General features: G+C 31.6%; 3 protein-coding genes across 3 annotated transcripts; 1 reads left to right on the forward strand and 2 right to left on the reverse strand.

Moving 5' to 3' along the window:
* Positions 1-633: 633 nt before the first annotated feature.
* On the reverse strand, positions 634-6,785 carry LOC113548634 (regulator of nonsense transcripts 1). Its single transcript, XM_026949608.1, has 16 exons — positions 6,609-6,785; positions 6,388-6,501; positions 5,702-6,024; positions 5,045-5,632; positions 4,629-4,788; positions 4,362-4,556; positions 4,218-4,306; positions 3,892-4,150; positions 3,616-3,829; positions 3,324-3,550; positions 2,646-2,879; positions 2,320-2,587; positions 2,018-2,185; positions 1,741-1,901; positions 1,254-1,439; positions 634-1,195 (listed from the first exon to the last, which is right to left on the reverse strand). The coding sequence occupies exons 1-16, from the start codon at positions 6,783-6,785 to the stop codon at positions 1,184-1,186; spliced, it is 3,375 nt and encodes a 1,124-aa protein (XP_026805409.1). The 3' UTR covers positions 634-1,183.
* Positions 6,786-8,541: 1,756 nt separating this feature from the next.
* LOC113548642 (cytoplasmic dynein 1 light intermediate chain 2-like) lies at positions 8,542-10,989 on the reverse strand. The gene is made up of 5 exons (XM_026949626.1): positions 10,728-10,989; positions 10,437-10,648; positions 10,091-10,379; positions 9,772-10,033; positions 8,542-9,173 (listed from the first exon to the last, which is right to left on the reverse strand). The coding sequence occupies exons 1-5, from the start codon at positions 10,729-10,731 to the stop codon at positions 8,681-8,683; spliced, it is 1,260 nt and encodes a 419-aa protein (XP_026805427.1). The 5' UTR covers positions 10,732-10,989; the 3' UTR covers positions 8,542-8,680.
* A 676-nt stretch (positions 10,990-11,665) lies between these two features.
* Positions 11,666-22,062, forward strand: LOC113547922 (abnormal spindle-like microcephaly-associated protein homolog). The gene is made up of 15 exons (XM_026948512.1): positions 11,666-11,680; positions 12,683-12,868; positions 12,999-13,211; positions 13,296-14,100; positions 14,195-14,311; positions 14,480-14,603; positions 16,322-16,695; positions 16,785-17,005; positions 17,324-17,446; positions 17,512-20,418; positions 20,483-20,608; positions 20,680-20,860; positions 20,924-21,108; positions 21,181-21,321; positions 21,648-22,062. The coding sequence occupies exons 1-15, from the start codon at positions 11,666-11,668 to the stop codon at positions 21,852-21,854; spliced, it is 5,925 nt and encodes a 1,974-aa protein (XP_026804313.1). The 3' UTR covers positions 21,855-22,062.
* The last annotated feature ends 258 nt before the right edge of the window (positions 22,063-22,320 follow it).

The following is a 22,320-nucleotide window of genomic DNA, read 5'->3' on the forward strand; positions in this document are numbered from 1 at the left end:
TTAATACAACCGACATTTAAAATGACTGTTTTTTTACGATTGAGTAAATAGATTTTTCTTCACAAACATTATAAAGACAACAAAATTAATAAACTTCAGTAATAATTTAAGAAGAAAATACTTTGTGTAATTTATTTTAATTATAGAATTAATTTGTTTAATAGAAAAAAATTGATCGCACTATGTTTATTAAGTACCTCCAACCATATAATTTTTAAAGTGAACCAAAAAGTAATTGACATTGAATATACGGAAAAAAAATGAATAATTTAAGTAAAAATAATTTGAATTGATTACTGACCAAAATTAATCAATTGACATTTTTTAATTATTCTAGCCTAATTATGCTATTAAATATCACACAACAGTTTAAATTAAAAATAGTATAATCTTAGTATTATACTGATAGATGAACTATTAAAACCAAAAAATAATAAAAATATATTATTTTGTTTATATCTCCATATTCAGTCCATAATGAAACACAAATTGTTTTTGTAACTTCTATGAACAAATAACCAAAATTAGAGACATTAATTTTTAATTGCCTGCCAATCACTATTCTTAATGTTAAAATCTATTAAATGCAATTGCATTGAACTCAGAAATAAAAATTATAATTAAAAGAAAATGTAGACAAGGTTAAAAATGTTATTCTTTTGATATCAATTGTATGATGAAACTTCTAATACACAATAAAATGTTACAATAGTTAACAGAACTGTTGTTTGGTTATTATTGGGCACAGTTGCTTAAATGTAAGGACGCCAAATTTTTATAATAATTAAAAGGTTTGAAACATATCTTCTTGAATTAAAAGTAAAAATATAAAAACTGTAAATATGTGATGTGTCAACAACAAGAAATTAATAAACAAAAAAATAAAATAAATATGTTAAACTACTAACATGCAAAAAACATTATTTTCTCCGAAACATTTCAAAAGTGTAATTCTTAACATGTATTATTCTCCACATACAATAATTATATAAAATCAATTGTAAATGTTCATCTAAGCCTTTTGTGTTTTTTACCCACAAACACTTAATGTGCTAACATTTGTTGTTCATGATGTCCCAAACGGCGCTCAATAATAAAAATATTCTTTTTTTCTTTTGATATATCAGCACCAACAAGACGCTCCCACGTGCTCATTGAATGTACTTGTCCATTGTAAATGTCTTCAATAAGGTTGCTATACAATAAAAGTAAAATATTATCTCATAATAGCGATATAAAATAAGTTGATTTACCTGAGAGTACAATGTGTTTGGTGGATTGTAAAACGATGTGACAGTACGGTCACCTTGATATGTTGAATCCTGTGAAAGTAATCCATCCATTTGTGAATGAAACTCACCCATCATGTAACTATCTTGGGATAGATCAGGCTGAGATAATCCAGGTTGAGAAAGACTGAACCCAGGTTGAGACATACTCTGAAAAATGCACATGTAAGTTAAAGCAGCTTAGAATTTGTAATATAGATTATTATATAATACAACAGATAAACAATATCAATACAATAATTTATAACTCGTTATTTTAATTTGGATTTGGCTCAACAGTGGCAAGCAGAGATAAACAATAACTATTTACTCGACTCCTGCTGCTTAACACTACTAGCAAGCCAAATCCAAATTAATATAAAGAGTGATAAATAACTTCATTGTTGCTATCTATTTGGTGTTATTAATTAATCTATTATATGCGAGTGCAAAATAAATAAATAAATAATACCTGTGACATATTCTGACTGTATGGCTGAGAAACATCTTGAGTAATTGCTTGACTGAGTGGTGAAGCACTAATTCCATTCGATTTTTGATTTTTTTGATTTGGTTTGGTTTTCAAACGACCACTAGTCATTGGTAAACGATTAGTACGTATATTCTGGCGATCTGTACAAAAATTATATTTAAGAAACTAACTCAATGATATAGGTACCACACACAAATATGGATAAAATTACTAAAAGATAAAAATTATTTATAAAATACTAAATAGATAAACTTACTTTGTACAGATTGTTGATTAAAGAATCGGGGAGCCATTGAATTCATATTCATCACCATACCAACAGGTATCCCGCCAATTTGTGGTTGAGATCTGGAGTCTGGTGTAATAAATGTTAATGGATCGTGATTACGTGTATATAAATCTAAACCCATTCCAACTGCAGGACCTATAAATACAAAAATATTTAAGATTATATTAACCCTTTGAAGAGAAGAAAAATCATTAAGTTATGAAGTTCTAAATTTACTAATTAAAATTTATTTTTACAAACAAGATGAACTGAAAGATAATTTATAATACCTGGCCCAGGTCTTGGGAAGTATTGAGGTGTACCATGACTATTGGGTACATTTCCTTGATTGCTACGATCATAAACACTACCAGGAATCAAAGCTTCACGAGCATCATACATATGAGTTGTCATGAAATGTGATCCTGGATTAGCTGCATTCACCAATTGTTTAGGTTTAGACAATTGAATAAGAGACTCTTTCAAATTATTCAATGGTCCTTCTACCAATACATTATTTGCTTTATAATAATTCAATAGATGATTCCATAATTGTTGCTAAAATAAAATTCCAATTAGTTATAAGGAAAAACAATGAGTAAATTATTTTCTATACTTTTGATAAAACTTTTGGATTTCCAACTATCAATATGCCATATTTAGCTCTAGTCAAAGCAACATTTAATCGCCTGGGATCATTGAGAAAACCAATTCCCTGGTGTTCATTGGAACGCACACATGACATAATAATCAAATCTTTTTCTCGGCCCTGAAATGCATCAACACTAGCAATTTCGATTTCTTGATACACTTTAGCTGGAAGAGGGGCTTGATACTGCATGTATTGTACCTAAATAAACAATACAACATTATAACATTTATATTACATAATATATTATAATATCTAAAATTAAAAAAATCATTAACACGTTAACTACTATATGACTGCAGTCATCTGTAATTTTTGAGTTTTGTATCTTTGTAACTGTCGACACATATAGCTAATCATTACTATTACACCACATGACTACCGGCAACCATAAATGAATATAGTTTTAAATTATTAACTTTTCTATGGCACTACAATAATATACTAAAAAAAAGCACAGTAATGCATAGCGGGATTAATTACAATTCATTGTATGCAATAAACATGTTATTTTTATTTTTAAAGTATAATAGTATAACAAATTAGGAATAGTATGGAAAAATATGTTTGGCGAGCTGATAAACCATATAGTATAACCACCAGTGGTCATATGGCAGTTAACAGGTTAATAAACTTTTAACTTACCAAGTATGCACGTTGTCCTTCATATGGTGTGATAATTCCTATTTGATCAGGTTTTACACCACATCTCAAAAACCTGGTAGCAATTTTTTCAACATTAGCGGCTTCTGTTCTATTTAAATATGACGTTCCTGAACCTGCTATTTCTTCTTGGCCTTGTGTCACATAAAATAACATTGGTTTATCGGCCACTGGCCAAGGAAACTCAATTTTGCTTAATTTCCTATCATCTACATACACAGAATAATAATAAATTAAAACACTAGATTACACTAGATATGATAGATGTTATTACCAGCACAAACTCCATTTTGCAATGAACCTTCATAGAAGAAATTTGAAGGAAACCGTGAAAGTTCTGGATGCATTCTATACTGAACTTCCAACCGAAATGGACGAATACCCAATACTACAAGACGCTCAAAAAGAGATTGACTCAATCCAGCTCTAGCAGCTTTTTTACACATTACTACAGGTCCAAGTTGGCAATGGTCTCCAACCAAAATTAACTTAAAATAGACAAATAAAAATAAATAATCAAAATATAAAAAGTAATTATTATTTTAATTACCTGTTTTACTCCAAGCACAACCGGTACCATACATTCAGGTTCTGTAGCTTGCATGCTTTCATCTATCAAGATAGAATGAAATTTAAATCGTACTAAACGTGGATCTCCGGCTCCAACACATGTAGTGCAAATTACATCTGCAGCTTTGAGTAATTCTCGCTCAGCTGCTTTTTTCAGAGCACGATACCTCTTTTCATCAGCCATTGACAATTCACCAGTTTCATCTTTTAACTGTTGGAACTTTTGGAGCTCAACATTACTAAACAAAGAAAATAATATTAGTACATACAAATTTGCAATTCTAAAAATATAATAAAATCAATTACCATGACATCTTCCGGACCTGGTTATGAAGAGCTAAAAATGAAACTGGAGAATCAATAGCTTCACGAGATTTAGCACAAACACGGACAACCTAAAATCAATTACATTAATAAAAACTATAGTTAACTGAAACTAAAATATCATACTTTTAAACCAGTTCTATGAATTTTTTCTGTTAGTTGATCCACTGCGATATTTGAAGGAGCACATACCAATACTGGTCCACCATTAATCTTCACTAACTGGTAAACAATTGTAGCAGAAGTCACAGTTTTACCAGTTCCTGGAGGTCCTTGGATTAAAGACAAAGGCCGCTGTACAGCATGCTTAACTGCATATACCTATAATTAATATTACCAAATATATTAAAAACATAGTCAAATAATTCACATTTTCAAGTATTAATTAATTACTTGTGATCTGTTTAAATCTGGTAAGTTTGGTGCTGAGAAATGTTTTGGCATATGTGACCTAAACATTAGATCATCAAATTCGTGACCCAGCAATCTATGATATATATATGATGACACTGATGATTCATCAGTAGCAAATCTTTTCAATGAGCACTGCATTCTAAGCAACAACAAATACAAGACTTATTATTTATTATAATATTATTATATAAAAAATAACTATACTCGGTTTCATCAAAGAAGGTACATGTTTTTTGTTGGTTGATACGCATCTCCCACCACTTTATAATCGATGTGACTAACCGCTAGGCGGTAAAAGGTGGGAGAAATGCTATTGATGGCAACACTTGTATACCTCCTCTCATGAAACAGAGTAAAGTAAATTGTTCTAAGCAATTAAATTCTTTTAAACTTACCTGTCGAAAGATGTGGATTTCCATATGAAATCTACCACATAATTTGATGTTATTTCAGTTGGTACACCGTTGTTAATTTTCAATTCTAAACCAACATCTTCTCCATAATTGTCAGGTATTTTAATAACATGACCAATTCCAGCCCAAGGATTTTCACCAGTCAATCTCAAACGCAGTTCATCACCATGCATTAAACGCATATCACCATCAGTTTTAGCAAGATGAAAATAGGCAATAGCCTTTTTATTTAATCCGACATCCCAGCGTACAGTAATATTTTCTTGAGTCTGGGATTCTTTCAAACGTTTATCATAGTCTGCTTCTAATTTTACCAATGGTCCAAATACATTTTGATACTGAAATCCATCTTCATATCTAAGTAAAACAATTTGTGGTTCTTCATCTACACCTGGTTTATCAAGATCATTAATTGTTGCCTCGTTATTATCTTTCCATAGTTCTTCAAGCTTAGCGATTTGAGTAGCACTGACATGTCTAGAACGTAACTGATCAGTGTCATTTGGTACTTTAACAAGCCAAGTTAAAAAACAACGATCAGCAATCAATGGTTTCCATTGTTCTTGATCCCTGATAAATTGTTAATAAATACATTAAAAAAATTATATTATGATAAAAGCTTAAAATGATTACTATTACCAGTTCATATCTTTTAAAGCGTTTTGTGTGGAACATGGTTGTCTGCATAGCAATATAACCACTGAGTCTGCTTTGGCGGGTATGAATCCAAGCACAAACACATTTTTTACACCACAGGAATAGCATTCCAATACAGTTTCACCTAATGGACCATCTTTATGCAATGTAACTTCCTTATGTTTAGCCCGAACTAAATGATTAATAATATGTGATCCAGAAGTATTCCCACGACCGTTACAAAACCATTTTTTGCAAATATTACACATGACTACACATCCAGGATCATGAATGCCACAATATTTGCATGCATAATATGGCAACTCCTAAATAGAAACAATATATCAAAACCAATATTATTATTAGTGGATATTATAAGAATTGTATTGTTATTGTAAGATTATTATTAGTTAACTTAAAAAAATTATTAATGTTAATTTTATAATTTATCTTAAGATAATAATAATACTTTTATTCTATTTTAATAAATTAGAAACTGGTTTAAAAAATATTTTTTATATCAAACCAAGCAATATTTTTAAATAAATAAAAATAAGTATTCACTTCTAAATAATGGTTTTGATTGATTTAAGTGTATAATAGTTTTAAACCATAGATACATAATATATAAATAAAATAAGAATTCTTATCCTGGACGGTTATAATATGTAAACACTCAAAAATATTACTTTGGTAAAAAATGAATCTTCTTCTTCGTCCTCAAACTGCAGTTCGCCAATTTTTTTAGTAACTGTAATGACATTAGTGTCATCTTTATCAGTTTTATTGCACAGCAACTGCATCTATATATTATATACAAAATAGATATAAAAATAAAAATATAATTTAAAACAACAATTTGTAAAAATTGTAATATTTGTGTCATAAATAGGATAATTATCGTTCATACTCTGTGGGTAGACGATGACGAGTCTAATTGAGACATTGGCGGTTGGCTCTGGGACGGCAATGTGAAGTCAGTAAACTCGAACTCGCTGCCCTGGGTATCCGCGCCAATCATGTCAGCCTCTTCGGTCTCCAAGAATGTCAAGTTCTGTGAACTTGGTCCATACGTGTCGACACTCATCGTGAATGCTCAGATTCTTTGACAGCTTCAATATTTAGGATTCAGCGAGTGGTGACCACTAGTGGCGTTTGGGAGAGTAAACGGAGCTACGTGAATTCTGATTTAATAAATATGTCAAGCACACGAGGTTTAAAACACAGATCAAACGCCTCGACAGACACAGGCAACACGTCTCACAAGATAGTTTACGTGTTGTTACTTGTTACGTGTTGTAACTGTTAGATTCTGCGCTTACCGTCGATCGCGATCGATGGCGGCAAAACTATTTAAGGAGACTAGGGAGACACAGCACAGACGCAAATTGTATAGGACGACAATGCGTTGACAGCCCATACGCGATCAAAAACAATAACAACAATAATAATAAATACACGGAACGACGACGACGCGCACAACAGCAAGTTGTATATCTGCAAGTCGGAGAAAGAGCTGCTATGAAAACATTGAAAACACAGTACACGCGCGCTCAAGGACAAACCACTGATAAAAAACGCCTCGTCGACTTCGTGTCTCGTGCCATTCGACGCCACCATCGGGAATTGTGGTCGATCGTGGAAGAGAAAACATCATAACACAGGCGCGAAAACCAATGTGATTTTTTTGACTTCGTAAGACACGACGTATATCTTTTTATAATAGATTAATAAAATAATAGATTGATATTTAATAACAAGTAACAATTAACGTCATGGATCATAAGTAATACAAATACGGTATAGACGTATAGTTTTTAAATTCGGTAGACGAATAGCCGCTACATAATCGGAAATCTTCCAGAAGAGTATACAAAAGCAGAAGAATGATTAATTAGACGAGTATAATTCAGCAGAACCGTATTTCAGCGAAAAGTTAGTAAGCTTTCGCTTCAAGAAATAAGGTGATTTCCCTATGCAAATGTGACTACATATGTAACATATTATACCTACTCTAAGAATAAATACTTATACTTTGTAGCCTATAAGAGTAGTGTACCGTGAAGCTCGGTGGCCCTAGGACCTATAGAATGTAGAGAACTCCTTAAATATGGAATTATTAATATAGGTAATAATATTAGAAGCTAATAAAAATAATAATAATACAACTGTTTTTCTAATTAAAATTTGATTTTAAACATTCTATACTTAAACCTTTTAGAACCACAGTTAAATTAAAAATAAATGCAATTATTGTCATGACGTATAATGACTCCCCCCCAACTTGTGATAAGCATTATAGTTTTAAGAAAAATGCTTGTATATTATGAACAATATGAAGTATAATAAAATAACCATAAGATTTTTGGTTCTTATAATTATGTTAGCGTTTATATTTTATACTGCCAAAATGGGTATTATAAAAGCTAATAACTTAATTTGTCCTATCAAGGAGGAAACTAAAATATAATTGTTAAATATAATTTTCACAGAACAGATTTAAATATAGTACAAATAATCCTAAGTATGAACAAATGAATTATAAAAATTAAATAAAACAATATTCAATAAAATGGAAAGGTATTAATAGTGTTAAGGTATACATTTTGGGAAAGAAAGGTTTGGTTTTAAATAAATTAAAACTTATTAATATTCCATAAATAATATAGATTAAAATTAAAATTTTTTCGTGTTTAAAAATAATATAAGTTTTAATTATGCATCTTATAATATATATGAAAAATAAAGTTAATTACTGATATAATCTGATTATATTTATATTTTATAAATAAAATTAAAACATAACATAATCAACTAATCATTGTTTATTAAAATACAACTTATATAAGATCATAATAAATTATAATCATTAAACACAAACAATGGGAAATAAGTAATGAGATGTGTATTAATACAACATAGATAATAGTTTAATTTAATTTATGTTACTTAAAATATTTGGCATGTATTAATAACAAAAATTTATTTTGGAGTATTAGGATCATCATCAATTTGACTTAATTCTGGAGAGCCTGTATTATCAACTGGTTTTTTCGTAGGAGTCCTTACTGTTGGAGATTCTTGCTTTTTTTGCAAAAGCGCGTTAAAAAAGCTAGCCAAAGCTCGTTCACTACTAGGAGGAGGGTTATCTGAAATGCGTTTATTTGCCGATAATGGTTTTGTAAGTTCTATGGATTTCCTGACAACCGGTGTTTGTGGTTGAGCTAAATTTTGATTTAACAGTACAAGTTGCCGGGCCAAAAATGCTTGTTCTTCTTCATCTTGAAGTTCATGTTCTTTATGTGGTTTTTCATATGGATATGGTATAGCATCACTATAATGTGATTCAGGATTTATTTTTTGCATATTTTCATAGAGAACTTCAATTTTTTTCAAACTATCCCAGCCCGAAGGAACAAACACAGAATCTTTTTCCACGATTAATGCAGGCGTTTTAAATGGAAAGCGATAAATTCTGAAAAATATATAACATAAAATGTAAATAAATCATGAATTATAAATACAAATTCTTTAGTTTATTTTACTTGAATGATAAAATAATTTTATATTAAAGTAAAAAATAAAAAAAGTAATCTGTTGTAAAATATTTTTTAATTATTGTACTCAGTCAATATTATTTTAACATATGTTTATTTATGAACATACATTTAATAAAATTGAATTATTAAAACATTAAAATATACAACAATTTTCAATTAAGAACTTTATTTTTAAAATATCCTTAAAATTGTTTTAGAATACTAAACGTTAATTATATTTAATTTTTCATAATTCATATTTTAAATGTATAGCATATCATCAGGACAAGATATCTTTAAATTATTTATGTTTTTTCTATTGTTTGAATTTTCTATAGACAAAATTAAATAATTATAAATACCTTATAACTACAACTTTTTAGACATTTTAAAAAGAGGTATTTTTAAATTAGGTTTCTTCACTAATATAATAATATGAAATTAATAAAAATAATAAAATATTTATAATAGTATTATTATATCCCTTACAATATTGCTTTTATAGGTAAATTAACTTTTTATAATTAATTTTACCTATGCATTAAATATTTATAAAGAAGATCACAGTTTTTATCTTCCATTACAGATACATAAAACAACGCAGCTCCAAATTGTAAACAAAATTTTCGCAAACAGCATTGGATGTAATCAAAATGTTCTTCTGAATAGTTATCAATTTCTAAGTTTTTGATGCAATCAGTCATAGTTATGACAACAATTATATCCAATCCTAAATTTTTTGATAGAACTCCATCATTGAGAAGTCGAACCTTTGTACAGGATTCATATGATGGATCTAAACATTTAAACAAAAATCTTAGATATAAAGCAACTCTAAATTACAAGTATTTACCATCAAGCAGCGTGTAATCAATAATTCTATCAACACATTTATCTCTAAGATTTTGAGTTTGTTCCATGCCTAAATTTAAGCTATCTATATGATCTTGAAGTCTTGCTGACCAAAATTCTAAGGATTCCATAATTTTCCAGGGATGTTTCAAAGATGCAACTAAAACAATTGTTGTATCTTCAAAATGTTGTTCATTTAACGCAAACTTCATCAAATATTTTAGTGATCGATCGCCATCTAATGTCCAAACATTTAATTGGGCATTTTCATCAGTGCTGTCATCGCGAACCTAGTAATTGAAGTATAAGTAAATAAATCTAAAATTTAAAAGATGAAATTTTCTTACCTGTATGTATCCATATTCCATGCCCCATCCTTGTTTTGAATCTTTAAGGCCTTGCAACTTGGTCACCAATGTTGTTTTGCCTGATTTACTATCACCCAGTAACAACACATTTTTGTTTTCTGGCAATTTTTTTCGACTTTTATTTTGTACATCCAATAGAAGTTTATTCCAATGATTTGCATCATTTTCAACATCAACTTGAGTGCTAGAGTCTTAAATAGATTCAATATGTATGTTATATTTTATTTCTAATGTCAATATGCTAACAAAATTATAAAACTTTGTACTTACCCATATTATATTAATATAGATGTGGAATATGGATACCTATTTAAAGAACATAAGTCTTAACAATAATGCATTTACCACAACCTTAATTATTTTCTTTTTTTGTTTTATCAAAGTAAATTGAGAGTAATATTTTAAAACAAAAATTAACACACGAAAACGAACGGATCGTCGACGGAAATATGTTGTTTAAGATCCGTTTCCGTATTGTTACCACATCGACGAACACGAATAAAACAATCGAGTAAAGAATGTCCCAAATCCCGATCACGATTTGTACTGAGATTATGTATTTTTTACTATCTACTATAGTACTATCTTAAACCGTGGACCAAACCGTTTGGAGATAACCATAGAATGATAATACAACCACGGTACCCTGAAATGAGTAACGCGGACCTCCACCGCGGAGGCTACTCGTCCGGTAAACATGAGGTCGTTACGAATATTTTATGATAACGGTTAACGGCCCCCCTCACAATAACGAGAAGTAGTGTTGTCGGCTGAGCGTTGGAAGTCGATTTATTTTTAATAGCAATTTAACGGATTTCCGTCCGGACTGAGTGACGGACGACTAATAAATTCTAGTCCGCGCATTACACTAATGCTACAGGCTGTTTGTGTAGTACCTGCTGCAGCAAACCAGTTACCATAATTATTTCTATTACGCCGTCGTTACTCGTTTAATATTTTATCACAATTTAATATCATGTACATGACGATTACGACCGGCTCCAAAACGAGTATCGTTCACGATTATTTAAATACAAAATATAATATTATCATTAATCGTTGTTACATTAGTATCAATGTCGTCTGAACCACTATGCTGTAAATAGTTTGGTTTCAATTTTTAATATTTTGTTTGTTTTAATTTAAATTCACAATCAATATAAGATGAAAGTCATGTGAAACTACTGACACTCCAGTAGCCAGTAATAATGGCCAAGTTCGTCGTAAGTATCTTGACCAGTTTCTCTGTATTACATGTATAATAATGTTGTATACCTATTGTATTTCACTGTTCCTATAAACAAATTTTTCATTAAGATTAATAAAAAAACAATTTAACATCATTTTCTAGTTGTTTAAATAAAACAAAAATAAGTCCCAACTTGTAATTTAATAATGATAATATCTCATCTTAAAAACTAGTCATATTCCTTGTAAAGTGTTAATTAAGTTAAGTTCAATTATTATTATTATTATTATTATTATTACTATCTTTATTATTTAATTTAAAAAAATAACAAATGTAAGAGTACCTATTAAGCTTCTATAATTAAATTATTAATTGTTATCTCAAAATAAAAACAATTGTTAAAATAAACTTTTAAGTTAACTTTAGGACTACTAACAGACAGTTTATGTACTTTTTAATTTAATTAAAAAATACCATGTACATTGAATATTATGATTTAACAGTTAAAGGAGTCGCATGATAAATAATTTCAATACTTCAAACATTCAATATTTTTTCTGTTCAAATACTTTTAAATATTCACAAATAGTACAATTTAATGTCAAGTTCACTGTAAGCCATTCTAGACAAATAATTTTTTTTTCATAACCCTGGACTCTATTTACATAAGAAATATTTTTTATGAAATAAAAAAATAATTGAAAATAATCACATTTCATTTTTTTATCTAACTTGAACTTATTATTAATTATAATGAGAATTAGCCCTAAATAACTTAAATTGTAGGAAAATACAGTTTTATTTATAGCATAATCAATTTTAAATAAAAAAAAGTTGATGCATACCTAATTATAAGAAATCCAATTAAAAATGAGTTAAAACTATGAACATGCCTATGCTTTAATGTGTATATTATTGACATAAATGTAAATAAAAAAAAAAATAAGTCAGTTATGATTTTGAATTCAGATCATATTCATTTGTGTCAATCTTATCTTATAATAATTATATATTTTTTAAATTTATATTATTTTAGGTTGAATTTTCTCCTCCAGAAAAAATTAAATCAGAGCCATACGATGTTACAGATTCTATTGTAAACTATCGTATGGTATTAGCACCATTTCAAAAGCAAACTCAAGTAGAATTTAACAATATAAAACTTAAAGAAATTGCAGTGAGATTTTTAACAGTTGTCAATCCTCTTGACAAACATGGACAGGTTAATAAATCCATACTTATTTTAAAAATAATGGTATCTACTAATTGTATATGCCATGTATTCTTGATTATGATTTTAAATATTATTTATCTAATAATTATGTATAAACAAAAAAAATAAATGATTACAGTTTGTTTTACCTCCTCCAAGTGATGGTGTTTATTTTGATGTTTATAAATTCACATTAGAACCTAATTCTCAACGCGAGATATCAATAACTTGGCAACCATCTCAGTATGGAAATATGCGTAAACTTATTAAAATAGAACAAGTCGATAATAACAAAAAATATGATTTTGTTATTTTGGGAAATTGTAATAGTCCTTCATATAAAAAATTTAAGGTATGCCAATTTAATGTATTAAAATATAACAGTATATATTTAGTTTATTGTTAATTTGTATATTATCGTCTAATATATTTCTAGAGTGCTACCTCAACAACTTCAAAAACAAAAATTTCTAATTTAATTAAAAAACAATTAAAACATGAACAAGAAAAAGTACTGCCAAAAAAGACAAATCATATAAGTTCTAAAACTGAAAGAATTATTCTAGTAAAAAATCCTGTAAAAATACCAGAACCCATTAGTGAAGAAATACCACCTATCAGACGACAAACATATTTAGTTGGAGAAAAAGAAAATCTTCCAATTTCAAAAAAAAATGTATTATGTAGAGATACAATACTTACAAGTCCTGAACGCAGTATTAAACGGCCAGATCAGAAACGTCAAGATCACGTTTTTAATAATCATTTTAATTTAAAGAGTCTAAACAATAGTTCTAGCCCAATGAGTGATGATTCACTAGAGAAACCATTAAACAAAATTATTATTAACAATTCTCAATTAAATGACTTCTATTTAACACCATTAAAAAGTACTGAAAACTTACTTTCTCCATTCAGCATTAAGAAACAAATTAATAATTTTGATGTCACTGATGGACGATATGTTACTACTTTATCAAATTCTTTTGTATCCAAACCTCAAGATGGTTTCACTTCAGTTTTAATTGATACTCCAGAAAACCAAAAGTCAAGCAATGTATGTGTGAATCTCTGGAATAAATTTTTAAAATCACCAGAAGATGAATTAACTAATGGTGGTACAAATGTTTGGTCACATACCGTCAACTCACAACCTTCTACATCTCCTTCAGAGGTTAAATCTAATGACTTAATACAAAAGTGTGAAATGTCGCCTACACATAATATTCATCAACATACAAGTAAAGTAACAGAATAGCATAAATATGTCTTAATTAATAATAGTAATAATTAAATGTATTAAAGTATCTTTTATTAGTTTTTTTTACATTACAGTGATTACTTGGAGTGGTACTAAACCGAAAAGACCATCATTTTCTATTAAAAACTCTTTTTATTACAAATGTAGTCCAAAAACGTCAATGACATCTAAGAACAAAGTAAAACAATGCAGTAAGTAAATGCTATACATTATTTAGGTTACGGATCAATGATTATGGGTGTGAGTACTTGCTTAAAATCCAATTTATAAAATGATAGATTTATGTTATAGCCTATCCTTGAATGATATTATCTTACTATGTATTATAAAAACTCATTGAATTTTAAATATTGTTATAGGTACAAATCCACGAACAACACGTTTGAAAACTCCTAAACTAGATAAGTATGATGAATATCTTAAGTGCCTAGCAAATCCACAACTTTTATATCACAATAATGCTGAAGATCCATTTTTAAAAATGTAAGTAAAATCTTAAATCATTAATATCACTACATGTTAGAGTATACAAAATTAGAAAAACGTAATTTAATTTTTATCTAGTTGTAATTAAACTACTTCATTCTTTATTGACTAATATGTTAATAATTTTATTTAAATATGAATACAAAATAGGTTTAATATATTTATTACGATTATAACTCAATTCTTTACACAATTAAATTGCATTTAATCAAATTTTTATTTAAAAAATGTAAAATATCCTTTTAAATAATTATAACACAGTATCAACAATTATCCATATAGACCATGTAATTTATGATTTTATATCTTAATTTTTCATCGATTTACCATGATATGTATTATGATATTACGTACTATTTATTTATTTAGTCTTAGTTTTGTGTGTGCCACCTTTTGGGGCAATAAAAATGCTTTAATTTTCTTTGGGTATGGTTCTAAATAAAATTATTAAGTAAGTAGTTTTTTATAAGCAGGAAAAATAAAAAAAAAAAAAAATTAAGAAATAACTAAAAATTGTACACTAAAAACCAAATTGATTTCTATATTTTGTTTTAATTTTTAAACAAATAACCGTAGAAACTTGATATTTTAACCAAGTGTCTATAATATAATTTTCTATACATGGTTTTATTTCAATATATTTTGATTCAGCTATTTTTTGGCATAAACAACTATTTGCTGATTTTAAACTTTGGAAAATTTAATTCAAAATCCCACAAAAATTGTTTTTAACTCTGTTTAAATGTATTACATTTTTTTTATTATTATTTAAAGTTAAAATATTTACAAATTTAACAAATTACATGTACTAGTAAACAGTTTATAAAATCTTTAATTCTAATATCTATGGTTTGAAAATGTAATATAATATTCCTCATAAATAGTTTATACTAGAACTAAAAACAAAATTATTTTTTATAGATATTTAAAATTCAAATTTGTATAAAATTACGTGTTTAAATGATGATTTTTTTGTTCATTATTTTGTTATAACTTAAAAGCATTAGGTATTCATGGAACTTAAACTTTTATATATATTATGAATTTACTTTATGCAATTACATTTTCATAATTGGTAGATTAATTTCAAGATATTACTTACCTAACTATACTATAAACCCTATTCACGCTGTTTTACTATAAGGTGGTTTTAACTCTAAAGCAGGGCTTTGCACCAGATTACTCAAATAATTTATTCATGTTTCAGGTGTTTAGATGTTGGAATAATAAATTTAAACAAACGATTGGATGTTATTGACCGTTATTATTTGGGTTAATATCGGTTAATATAGGTGTTCACTAGTTTAGAAAAACCATTACTTTTTATTGATTCCCTCACCAAGATTGTTAAGCTAAAATTAAAATTTTTAAAAATGATTTATGTTATTGATAATAAAATATAATATGAATGTACATTTGTTATAGACCAAACTCGATTTATTTTTCTGATTTAAGTTTCAAGAAAATATTTATTGAATTTACCTATAGTTAATTGTAAGAAAAAATTACATCTACCTAATATAATGGTTATTAAAAAACATTGTGATATGAAATTTTCTCAGTGATATATGGACCACTCTGTTTATTTTTAATTTACAATAATATCATTTAATTCAAATGTAACACATTCATTACAGTCATTCACTCAATACTTGCTATATATCAAAACGGTTCCCACTTTTCTAAATTTTTTAAAATTAATGTATGTTGTTTAGGTCTGAATACTATGAAACAGAATGGTTGGACCGGCAAGAATCTGATATGATTCGTTGGTTAAATGCAATGCTCACACCGACTGAAAAGTTGGTAGATGAAGAACAATCTAATGAGTTAGAGGAAGCAGCCATGGCTTGGGTAGAAGCATCCAAGGCATGTCATAAAAATAAACCTATGCAATTTGCCACTCAAAAAGATCTGTTTGTCGCACAAATGTACCGGCAGTCACCACAACAATGGAGTGCATTGCGCAAAGCCACAACAAATCTTATAACATCTTCAAGTGTGACATCTGTCCTATCAAAATTAACTGTATCGATCGAAAAAGATCTCATCACTTTACGAGATGACCGTCAGATACATTTGGACTTGAGTGAGATTTATTTATTTATAATTATTAAATTTCAATTTTTCAAATTAAACTTAAATGATTAATTAATACAAAAATTATTTTCTTTTTAGGTTTAAAGAAAAAAATTATTGATTTGTTAAAATGTTACAATCCATTATGGTTCCGTATTGGCTTGGAAGCTATATATGGTCAAATTATTCATGTGAAGCCTGGATCTAATGATTTAGATGGTATTGGCTGGTTTGTTCGTAAAAATCTGTTTAATAATGATTATGTCAAACAAAAATTTATCAAAACGACTGTACTCCAAATGAACCTCCCTTCATATAATGTAAGAAAAAATATTTGTTTCTTCTATTTTATTTTATTAATTCTATTGTACTTAAAACCAAACCAAGTACAAAATATATATATACATTATCAATAAAACTAAACAAATTGATCTACAGACTTACACTCTATTTCAAAATGATTATTTATTGTGTTTTGTTTAAATATATTATAACTGTCCTATTACTTATTAACTATTTACTATGAATATTTTAATATATCGACTTTCAATTATCTTAAATTGAATTTATAGAATTTGTGTATAAAATATCAGCAACTGTTTTAATTTTTAATAATATTATATTTTTTTTTACTATAGACTGCCATGAAAAAATTTATTTTAAGAAAAATGTTTATGCTTATATATTTTTTGGACTGCGCTAAAGAACAACAATTAATCAGGCATAATCCGTGCTTGTTTAAAACAAACTCGCCATATAAAGTTAGTGATTTCATTATTTTTTAAATATATTTCAAAAACTGGTTGATGTTTATTTCCATTTACAGAGTAGTTATGACTTAATGATGGGATTTTGTGCAGACATGGTAACTGCACATGGAGACATAGTACGTCGCCTGCGAAGTATTGGTTACAACTTGACACACAAACAAACACATTTGGATGAAGTAAATTATGCAGTTAAATCTCTAAATGACCTAAGAGATGGCACTAGAATCACTAGAGTTGTGGAAATTTTATTTAAAGGCAATCCATTGTCTCAAAAACTAAGGCTTCCAGCCATTTCAAAATTGCAGAAAATACACAATGTTAATTTGGCATTCACCCGAATATCTGAGCACATATCTATTGAGGGCAACATAACCACCCGTGATATCGTGAACGGCCACAGAGAAAAAATGCTATCGTTGTTCTGGCAGATTATCTACAAGTATTTAACCCCACGGTATAATAACGCTGCAACAAAAATTCAAAACTGGTGGAGAAATAGCAGTCTGAAACTGGTAATATCCAAAAGAATCCGAGCCAAAACTATTGCCAAGCGTCACATAGCTGCCACCAATATACAAGCGCGCGTTCGAGGCCATTTGATTAGAAAAAAATGGCCTCATTTGCGAGCTGAACTGGTAAAAAACCGTGATGTGTTGCACACAGCGTCCACCACAATCAAACGCTATTTAAAAGACAAACTGAAGCTATTGACAGACGATCGAAAACGGTTTATAATTTTAAGGAGAACAGTCGTGTTCGTTCAGAAAAAGTATAGAAACAAGATGGCTATGGTTAAAGAACGACAGAAGTATTTGAAATTCAAACAGTCTGCGATAATCATTCAAAAAACGTTTCGAGGGTTTATGCTGAGGAAAAACTGGCACGAAATCAAGAATGATCTAATTGCGGTAAAAACGAAACGAATTGGTGCAGTCGATACGATCAAGCGATTTTTGCGAAAGAACTTGTCGCCGACACAAGACCGTTTAGCATATTTGAAGTTAAAACGTACGGTGTTGTACACCGAAAGTCGGTACGTTGCGAACAAAACGACGAAGTTGCAAGCGGAACGTTACGCCGCCCTAAAAAACGCGGCCGTGTGCGTACAGAGACGGTTCAGGGCGAACGCGACGATGAAAAGAGAACGGGAAAACTATTTAAAAGCCAAACGGTCGGCATTGACGGTGCAAAAAGTGTTCCGCGGTTTCGCGGCGAGGAAACGTTGGCCAGACGTACGAAACCGTTTGGTGTCGGAAAACGAGAGACGAACGGCGGCGGTGAACACCATCAAACGGGCGTTGCGGAAAAACTTACCGCCGACACGAGACCGTTCGACGTTTTTGACGTTGAAACGTGCCGTGTTGTACACTGAAAGTCGGTACGTCGCAAACAAAACGACGAAATCGCAAGCGGAACGATACGCCGCCCTGAAAAACGCGGCCGTGTTCGTGCAGAGACGTTTCAGGGCCAACGCGGCGGCGACGCGAGACCGACAACGCTATTTGAACGCCCGACGGTCGGCCGTGCTTATACAAAAGACGTTCCGGTGTTTCGTGGCGAAGAAACGTTGGCCGGCGACGCGAGACCGGTTGCGGTCGGAAATGGAAAGGCGCGTCGCGGCCGCCGACACGGTGAAGCGGGCGCTGAGACGGAACCTGCCGGCCACCCGGGAGCGGGCCGAGTTCACCGGGCTGAGGTCCGCCGCTCTGTTCGTGCAGCGGACGTGGCGAGCCAAGAACCTGATGAGGGTGCAACGGGAATGGTACACGACGTCGCAGTACGCCACCGTGTACGTGCAGCGGACGTTTCGGGCAAAGGTCGCGATGAGGTCGGGCCGCCGGGAGTACTTGAAGGCCAAGCGGTCGGCGGTGATCATCCAAAAAGTGTACCGCGCTTACGCGGCCAGGCGCATGTGGCCGGATGTCCGGGACCGGCTGGTCGCCGACCGGGCGGAACGGGCCCGCGCAGCGGACGTGATCAAGCGAGCCCTCCGACGCCGGTTGCCGGTCGCCCCTGACCGGCTCCACTATGAGCGGCTGAGACGGTCGGCGGTGGCCGTTCAGAGGCGATATCGGGCCAACGTCGCCATGCGGACGCAACGGGAAGCATACCGATCGCTCAGGCGCAGCGTGTTGGCGGTACAGCGGCGGTTCCGGGCCAACCGGGACGCGAGACGCGACCGTAGTCTGTACGCGCGACTCAGGTCGACGGCCGTCGGACTGCAGGCAGCCGCCCGAGGCCACTTGTTCCGCCGGCATCGGTGGCCAACACTGATGGCTGAGCTGACCAGCCACCGCCTACTGATGACCCGATGCGCCGACACCGTGAAACGAGCGCTGATGAGGCGGCTGGCCGACGGTGATCGACGACGGTTTTTAGAGCTACGGCGTGCCGCCATCGCGGTCCAGCGCCGGTTCCGGACCCGCAGACAGGCCCGCGAGTACGCCAAACTGCGCGATGCCGCCACGACGGTGCAACAGCGATTTCGGGCAAACCGGGCAGCGAGACGTCATCGAACAGAATACTTGCGCGTCCGCGCCGCCGCGGTCTTGCTGCAGGCCTGCGTCAGGGGACGCCGTGCGCGCGTCCGGTGGCCCGTCGTGAAACGCGACTTACAAGCGCACCAGAACCGGTTGGTCGCGTCCAGCGACACGGTCAAAAGGTTCCTGCGTCGGTGCCTGCCCGCCACCGATGAACGTTCCGAATACTTGCGCCTGAGACGGGCTGCGGTCGCGGTGCAGACTCGGTACAGGGCCATGGCCGCTGGAAGACATGACCGTGCCGAGTACCTCGGTCTGAGGCGGTGTGCGATCGTGTTGCAGAGATGGTACAGGGACTGCAGAGTACTCCGGTCAGTGGTCTTGTTGCAGGCATATATCCGAGGATGCTTGATCCGCCGCCAGTGGCCGCAACTCAAGCACCGTCTGGAGGCCGAACGGAAGCTCGAGGCTCACTCTAAACAGGTACTGTGTTTATTATTTTTTCGTTGTATCATTTCATGTTGTTATATTACATATTTACATACAGGAGAAATACAAGGCTGCAACTAAAATACAAGCAACCGTTAGGGGATTTTTAGCCCGTAAGAAATTTCCCAAGCTCAGAGACGAATTGATAACTCACAAACGTGCTTGTGCCATCACATTAATACAGGTATATATATGTATAGGTATAATGTATTTGCACAAGTTACATGATTCTAAGTTTACTTTGGTTCTTATTAGGCCCTTTGGAGAGGATACTGTGTTCGAAAAAAGTACCAGTGTCGACGCGACACTGTCAGAATGCCCAGAAGAAGTGCCCAGACGTTGGGCAGGAGACACAATGATGTGATAGACATATTAAACAAGCAAAAAAAAAATGAATACTCATATAAAGAACTGGCAACAGTCTTCTGGAACTTGGGCAAGTGTTTATCTCCTAAACAGTGACTTCTTGTTTATTAAAACCAGATATGTTGCATTTTAGACACTTGCACATCATTATCCAAAGAGTTATGTATGAAGACGGCAGATGGTGCAATCGTAGATTACATTTTCCATTTCCTACAGTATTCCAACCAATCACAACCGAGCACCGAGGCCCGTGAACCTGCCATCCGAGTACTCATCAATCTGCTTAGGTACCACGAAACGACATGGATCATTTGGACAGTGAGTTAAATTATTACTTATTTGTTTTAAGTTTAATTTATTATATTTCACCCATTCTCGGGTTTGTTTCAGAGAACTGTAAATGCTGATATGGTCAAAGAACTTATTAAAATGATGAAGATGAGTTGTGGCAAATTCGGTTCAGCAAATAAACTGTTCTGTTTAATAGCAACCTTTATATGGATAGCTTTGCAAGACCCTGAAAAAAAACGAGTAAACAATTATATAATTAGTAAACATATAAACACAGATGTGTTAGAGAAAAAACATTTATTGCATATTAAATTTAAAAATAATATCTATATTGATGTTTAAGCGTTTTTATACTCATCAAAAATATGTTTGTGATAAATTTCTTTTAATATGGTGTTTGAAAATTATTGCTTTGTATTATATTATTATTATTATGACTGGGCATCATTTAATTTAATTAAAGTTAACATTCTTTAACAAGTTTATTAGTTGTCTTACAGTATATTTTTTCATTAAAGTATATTCAGGTAATACAACAGGTAGTAATCTTTTTTTTTTTTTTTTAGTATTTTAAAAGCAATCCAACTGGAGACTTTAAATATATGATGGATTCACTGAACAGGAGATACAAAACACACAAAATAGACAAGAAATTAATGGTATTGCCATCAACACGGCCTACATGGTATATTGGCTCTAAGTGCCAAAAATGTTTTGAATCTGATCTCTTTGCTACAACTCAGGTCTGCAAAATGTTGAACATCATAAAATAATTGAAACTACTTTTTTACTATTTATTATTAATTATTATTATGTTTAAGATCTTTTATTACTATTAACTGTTTAAATTATTTGATTGTTTTTTTCCTATTTTAAAATTTTATCAATAATATGTATATTACTTTCTACAACCTTTTGGTATTTTACCATTAAAAATCACTTTTTTATATGCCAGCTCATTTATATGATTTTAATGAAATTTTATACACTGTGATTTATTTTTAATTTTATATTCAACAATGTTCTAAAAAAATTATAAAGAATATAAAGTTTAATGTAATTATGTAAATATAATTGTTTATTTTTTTAAATTTATGATTTTCCTCAAAAGCTTAATTTATTTTCATTATTGTGTAACCAATTAAATAATTGTTTATTATACATTATTGTAGCATTGCAATGTATATTGCAATGCTTGACTTGGGACAGAGTACCTCAACTAGATACACTAGCGTTCCC

This window comes from Rhopalosiphum maidis, chromosome 4 (assembly GCF_003676215.2).
Source record: "Rhopalosiphum maidis isolate BTI-1 chromosome 4, ASM367621v3, whole genome shotgun sequence".
Classification (NCBI taxonomy): domain Eukaryota; kingdom Metazoa; phylum Arthropoda; class Insecta; order Hemiptera; family Aphididae; genus Rhopalosiphum; species Rhopalosiphum maidis.

Coding starts and splice junctions, on each gene's coding strand:
- LOC113548634 (XM_026949608.1), bottom strand. CDS start 6,785: ATGAGTGTCGACACGTATGGACCAAGTTCACAGAACTTGACATTCTTG. Junction 4,151..4,217: donor CAGGTCCGGAAGATGTCATG/GTAATTGATTTT, acceptor TTCTTTGTTTAG/TAATGTTGAGCTCCAAAAGT. Junction 3,830..3,891: donor TTGTGCTTGGAGTAAAACAG/GTAATTAAAATA, acceptor GTCTATTTTAAG/TTAATTTTGGTTGGAGACCA.
- LOC113547922 (XM_026948512.1), top strand. Junction 14,101..14,194: donor TAATATTCATCAACATACAA/GTAAAGTAACAG, acceptor TTTACATTACAG/TGATTACTTGGAGTGGTACT. Junction 20,861..20,923: donor AACAGTCTTCTGGAACTTGG/GCAAGTGTTTAT, acceptor GTTGCATTTTAG/ACACTTGCACATCATTATCC.
- LOC113548642 (XM_026949626.1), bottom strand. Junction 10,380..10,436: donor TGGAATATGGATACATACAG/GTAAGAAAATTT, acceptor TTCAATTACTAG/GTTCGCGATGACAGCACTGA. Junction 9,174..9,771: donor TATAAATATTTAATGCATAG/GTAAAATTAATT, acceptor TATATTTTTCAG/AATTTATCGCTTTCCATTTA.